A 6,479-nucleotide genomic window follows, 5' to 3' on the forward strand; every position below is an offset into this window, starting at 1 on the left:
GCTTTGCTCCTGATGTGCGGGCCAGTTTCTAACAGGCCATGGATCAGTACTGGTCCGCAGCCCGGGGGTTGGGGACCGCTGTTTTAGAGGACAGCCCTTAGGGTCATTGCAGGAAGTCAGTAAACTGACAAAGGAGGACTCTCCTCTCAGGGGCTTTGGTGGCAAAACCTCCAACAAACCTTAAACCCTGGAAGACAAACATTCAACAACATCCTGCAGCCAGACGTTTCTCCTGCCTTTCCAGGCGAGAGGAAACTTTATCTGCAGTTTCTTTTTACTTAAACAGTCAACAGAGTGGAATGTTTACAAAGAACCGTCGTCTCATAGCACAAAGATGAGCAGGGACAGATGGGAAAGGGTCGCTGTGGATGTGTGAAAGGGTGATTTCCCGCCACAGTCAGACCCTGCTCATGCTTTCCCTGTACTTCTACCTCCCCCTCTTACTGTCTAGTGAGAGAGGATGCTCTGGAGACTTCTGTTACCCCAGAGCACTGAGCCTGGGGTGGGGGAGGGGCGTAGCATGCCGTCTCTGACCCCTGTTTGCAGACCAGGAGGCTGAGGACGGGCGGGCCAGGAAGTGGCAGTGGGATCATCACTGTGGACTCTGGCCTGACCCCGCAACAGTCTCAGGGGCAGGAGCGGGGGGCTGCTGCGTAGAGAAACGGCATCTGCCTCTGAGGTCTTCACTGTCATTGCCCTGATGCTGTATCTTAGACTCACTAGGAAGCGTGAAGAACAGCGTACTGAACGTTCCTGTGGTTCCTGTGTACCCACTAGACACTTAAGAAATAACCCGGTGCCCATTTAGAAACAATGAAACAACTCATGCAGTGGAGGTCCCCCGCGCGCGCCCCTCCCCCGCGCGACCCCGACTGATGCCCTTGGCCGTGTGTGTGTGTTTCCTTATCCTCTGACGAAGTGCATGGGTAGCAGCAGGTCACATACGTTATCGCTCCAGGTCTTTACACTTCACGTACATGTCTCCCCACAGTGGTCTTTATCCCAGTGTTGCCGGGTTTCGGACATGAAGCCTAAACCCACGCCTTCCCTTTGTCTTGGGCGGGGCGGGCGGAGGGTCGAGGATGCTGCGGAGGGCGTGCAGTCATTCGGCTGCGGGCAAAATGGTTTTACGGAACACTGGCTGCAGAATGACGCCTCCTCGATCATTTAAGTTTCCCCTCTGTGAAACAACTCCGGTGACAGGAGGGAGGCAGAGCGTGGGCGGTGGCAGCGGGAAGGGCGGCCGGGAAGGCCCCCTCCGTGTTGACAGCGGCACCTCTTCCCTGCAGTGAAGCCCACGTTCCTTGGGACGCGGGTCTTCGAAGACTATGACCTGCAGCGGCTGGTGGACTACATCGACTGGAAGCCTTTCTTTGATGTGTGGCAGCTTCGGGGCAAGTACCCGAATCGAGGCTTCCCCAAGATATTTAACGACAAAACCGTAGGTGAGTTCAGTGAGTCCGTCCTTCCTGCGCCCTTGTCGGACGCACGGAGCTGGGGCTCTGAGGTGGGAGCAGAGCGTGAGCGCTGCGCCTGGCGTCAGCAGGACTCGGTTCTCTGTCGTCATGTAACGTAGGATGTTGTTTACCGGCTCGGCTCTTTAATGGTCTTTATGTATCAACCAAATTGGACAGCTTATCCATTCTTTGATAAATGATTATCGAGGTCAGTTACATACCGGCCTCTGTGCTGGGCACTGCAGCCGCAGTGAAGGGGGACCCAGGCTTCTGTGGACACAAGATAAGATGGACCTCAGCCCGGGAGGTCAGCGGCGGCTTCCTGGAGGAGGTGCTGTTTGAACTGCTTTTTGAAGAGTAAGTGGGCGTTACTGAGGCTGGGACTGGAGATGAGGTGATGTTAAAGGACATTCCGGGCAGAGGGACGGACGTGAGAAGGCAGGCTCACCTGCCGATTTGGAGAGCTGCGAGGGCTCCGTCGCGCCTGGCGCATTGCAGGGGAAGGGCCATTGGGGGCGCTGACCTGGAGAAGTGAGCAGGTCCATAAACCGCTAGCCCCATTTCTCGCTTCCAACCCCACCCCCAGACCTGCCCCTAGGGACGTGGGGTCAGATGCTAAGGGGATGAGGTAACAGCCCCATCAGAGCAGGATGGAGGGGACTGGTAGAATCATGGGATCAGGGCCGAGGAGAGCCTTAGAAACTGTCCCCCACCTGCCCCCCGGAGGGTCCCCCGTGTGTGTTAGGACTGCAACCCAGCAGTTCAGGCCAGCCGGGGCTGCAGCAGGCGGGAGGGAGCTTCTCCTTCCGACTGCTCCTGAATGACCCCAGACAAGCGGCACAGTGGCCAAAGGACAGCTGGACAGCCTATGCCCTTGACAAAGGACTGAAGACCCTGCTGGCTCTTACCTGGGCGAGGCAGCTCAGTGTCACATAGTCAGAAACTGAGAGGAGGGCGACCTGGGAGCCTGGCCTCCTGTGAAGGTGAGAGCCTGTGGGAGCCCTTGAGCTGAGGCCACTTAGAGAGGGGTTGGGACCACCTGACTCCACGTCCCCAGAGGCCCCTGTGAGGTCAGTGGAATTGTATGTGCATGAGGAGCATCGGTGACAGAAGGCTTCGGCCAGCTTCGTTTCCTCTGTGTGACAGACGCCTCTGGCTCTCTGCTATGGGTTAAATGGAAAAGTTAAAGTGGCTCGAGCTGGGGAAGCAGACTGGGAGCTGCACTGGCAGGAACCGCTAACCCGTCGCTGCTCCGCGCGAGTCATGCTGGTGACAAACTCCGACAAAGCATTTGAGGGGGAAAGAGGTGGAGAGAAAATGGTTGAAGGGTAGTGGCTTTAGAAGAAGCACTCTTTGCTGGTTATTGAGATCTTCATGCGAATTCTTACCTGTATTTTCCTAATAGGTGAAGAGGCCAAAAAAGTCTATGATGATGCGCAGAATATGCTGAAAGTGCTGATTAGTGAAAAGAAGCTGCAGGCCAGGGGCGTGGTGGGGTTCTGGCCTGCACAGAGCGTCGAGGACGACATCCACCTGTACGCAGAGGGCACCGAGCCCCGGGCCGCGCAGCCCATAGCCACCTTCTATGGGCTGAGGCAGCAGGTAGGCCAGCCAGGTGGACCGCGAACAGGCTGCTGCTACTTTTTTTGGTTTAAGCACTAAAGTAAAGAAGAATTAAATACGTCTGAGCACTGTACGGATGCTCTGTCCCACCTCACCTCAACGACCAATCACAGGCCCAAGCCCAGGGCCTTTGTGAGGACGGTGGAGAGGAGGTGGCAGCTTGGGGACAGGGGCTGGGCCTCCCGGCAAGGATGAATGCTCTGGTCACGGATGCGTTAGTCGATGCCTGAGAAGCACGGCTGCCGCCCGATCCCGTACGGTGAATATTCATTGGTTCGAGAACACTGGCTTGCAGACGCGCGTGGTATTAAAACAGGCTGGTGGCGCTCTTTCTCAGGGGGAGGCGGGGTGCAGGCCTTGCCGAATGCATGCTGGGTGCCAGTGCTGACAGGGTCGTCCGTGGGCCGTCGCGTCTGACCTCCACACAGCCACGTGTCCACTCTGCGTTCTGTCAGCGCCAGCTCCACCAGGGTCACGAGCCTAGGCTCTTCACAGTTATGCTCCCGCCTCAAATGCAAAGATAGTATGCGGGTCCCTCCATTCTTTCTCTGTGAAAGAATCGTGTCCTGGTCGAGAAGTGGAAGCGGAACCGAATGGTTGTTAACAAAGGGTTGCAGGACATTATTCTCGTAAAGCTTTATGGCCATTTCAGTCATTCAGAAGTAACAGTGTTGCTTTTAATTGTAACCATGAGATCATTCACAATGACATATTTTAACCATAACAACATCTGAAGAGATTCCTTGGGACACTGAACAGCACCACAGCAGGTTGAGTGAGGCAGCCACGTCGCTACTGTCTGCACTCAGGCTCAGACACCCCGAGTATGAGGTGGGCGATCTCGTGTTAAGTTACGGCCCTCCTCTCTAGGGAACTGGTGACTTTCCTTTTACAGGTGTAGCTAAGGCCAAAACCTCTCCTGGCCTGGTTGTTCGTCCTCTGATCTCTGTCCAGCCCCGTTCACGTCCAGGCAGTCTGAGGTGGACCGTGTGAGCACATTTAATAAGTCACTTCTCGGAGGACACGTATCGCGTGTTCACGTAGGAGTCTCTGAGGAGCTGCTTTCTTCCCGTACACTCTGGAGCATCCTGGCTGCAGTGACTTCCTGCTCTGAGTCTCTGTTCTGAGTGGCTCTGATGGCTGTCCCTTCTGAAGTGCAGTGAGGCTCTGTGACCCATCCCCTCTTGTGCCCGGAAGCTTTGTGTCTCCCTCTGGCTTTGTTAGCACAGAGCATTTGATGGGCAGAGTACAGCATGAAGCAGTTCCTCCCTGCATAGCTGGCCGTGAGCTTGGTGACATTTCCATGTGCCATCGTCACACGCCTTGCCTGCCCCATTTTCTACCCAGTGTCAATTAGTACTTGTTCACAGAGCTGGCAAGCAAATAGCTCCCAAGCTTCTGGGTTGGCCACTCACTGATTAACTGACCAGCCCTACGCAGTGCTGCGTGGTGGTCAGGAGGGTTGGTTGTGGTATCGAACCTGTCCTGCCACTCCGACCTTGAGCCAGTGGATCAGAGTCTCTCTGCCTCAGATTTCTTTCTGTGAGGTGGAGTTGATGGTGTCATTTCCTCCACAAGTTTGTTGAGAGGATTAAATTAGTTAATTCATAGAAAGCACCAGAATAGTGCCTGACACATAGTAAGTATTCGGTAAATATTAGTTGTTAGCTGTATTTACATTCTCAGCAAATACTTATTGATCGTGAAATATGTATAAAGTCCTCTTTGGCGGCTTAGTGGCAGAGAAGAGTCCGTCATCAGCTGAAAAGGGAAAACGGGTGAGGAGAGGCACCTGCCTGGTGGAGGGAGTCCACCTTGCATCCAGCGAAGAAGCAGATCCTGCCGAGCGCCTGCTCTGGCCTCAGGCCGGCCCAGGGCTCTGCGCCGCTGTCCCCCGAGCCGCCAGCACCCTGGTGGGAGGCCCGCGGCCCCTGCGTTGCTGACCTGGCAGCTTGTCGAACTGCTCTGTCGGTGAAAAGGAGAGGCTGAGACATCTCGTGGGCCCCTCCTGAACGTAACTGCAGGGCCTAATGTTGATCTTGAATTGAAAACACTTTTTGGTAAAATAATTTTTTTATGAATGTTTAGGGTTCCACTTCCTAGCACAGTGCCAGTGGCATTCAGTAAATGTTCGGTCGGCGTATGAATGAGCCACCTAACTGGTTTCTTCACTGTGTGTGTCATGTCACATATATTTTTTAAAATCTCATTTCATTTGTTTGTTCTACAAATATTTTCGAAGACTGCGCACTGTTCCACTGCTGAGGACAGAACAGTGCGCAGACAGACAGACAGACAGACACACGTCCCTGTTTGAAGCTTGTTTGTGTCCGGGGAGACCGGGCTGCTCTCCGGGTGTGTGGTGCCACACCCGTGCTCACGGCGCCCCCGCCGCCCGTGCATTTGCAGGCGGAGAAGGACTCGGCCAGCGCAGACCCGTACCTCTGCCTCGCCGACTTCGTCGCCCCGCTGCACACGGGCGTCCGCGACCACCTGGGCCTGTTCGCCGTGGCCTGCTTCGGGGTGGAGGAGCTGAGCCGGGCCTACGAGGAGCAGTGCGACGACTACAGCAGCATCATGGTCAAGGCGCTGGGGGACCGGCTGGCGGAGGTGGGGCAGCGGCCGGGGGGCCGGCTGGTGGAGGTGGGGCAGCGGCTGGGGGACCGGCTGGCGGAGGTGGGGCAGCAGCGCCCTGAGGCCAGAGCCCGGGGGCGGGAACGTGCGGTGCCAGGCGGCCCGGAGGAGCAGCCAGGGCTGGTCGTGGGTCCTCAGACTGTCCTGTCACACGCCTCAGGGCGAAAGACCGCTGGGCGGTCGTGGGCGGGCACAGCTAGAACTGTGACTCCACGGTCAGTCCTCTTGTCTCCCTTTGCCTGTCCTGCTCTGACGTTTCCCTGAGCCTGGAAAATGAAAAACAGACTTCGGCTTCAGAATCCTCGCTCTCACGTCGGCACCCTCTGTAGATTCTTTATCTTCCTCTGTGTGGAATGGGGCGACCCCAGTCGTGGGGGGGCGGTCCCCTCTCCTTTTCCCGAGGCTGCCAGTGGGGCATTGAGCAACTGTGGCCCTGCCAGGTTCTCTTTCTGGCCACACTAAACTGTAGACTGGCCATCAGGAGACTTTTTATGTTAAAAATGAGTATGACGCTTCCCAGCCCAGGTTGAGTCAAAATCGATCAGCAGCGCAGCTAGTGAGACCGCAAATGAGTCAGGAACCCAGCCAGCCCCCTCTGGCCAGATCTCCCCGGAGGTCCAGGCTGGGGCGGCACCCGGGCAGGGTAGTGGTCCAGGTGGGATGGGCGGGGGAGGGGGGACAGTGGTCTAGGCTGGGATGATAGTCCGGGATGATAGGCGGTGCCCGGGCGGGGAGTCGGGGCGGGCGGGGTGCTGGTCTGGGCAG

The 6,479-nt window shown here is 56.6% G+C and overlaps 1 protein-coding gene across 1 annotated transcript in view; it reads left to right on the forward strand.

The window, feature by feature from the left end:
* MTR (5-methyltetrahydrofolate-homocysteine methyltransferase) overlaps window positions 1-6,479 on the forward strand; it is a 90,215-nt gene that overhangs the window by 79,908 nt on the left and 3,828 nt on the right. Inside the window, exons 28-30 of the mRNA XM_025039066.1 lie at window positions 1,290-1,445; window positions 2,863-3,059; window positions 5,490-5,690. Of these exons, the coding sequence (XP_024894834.1) occupies window positions 1,290-1,445; window positions 2,863-3,059; window positions 5,490-5,690 (554 nt within the window). The remainder of the gene's footprint in view (window positions 1-1,289; window positions 1,446-2,862; window positions 3,060-5,489; window positions 5,691-6,479) is intronic.

Source organism: Pteropus alecto, unplaced genomic scaffold (genome assembly GCF_000325575.1).
Source record: "Pteropus alecto unplaced genomic scaffold, ASM32557v1 scaffold189, whole genome shotgun sequence".
NCBI classification, from domain to species: Eukaryota; Metazoa; Chordata; class Mammalia; order Chiroptera; family Pteropodidae; genus Pteropus; species Pteropus alecto.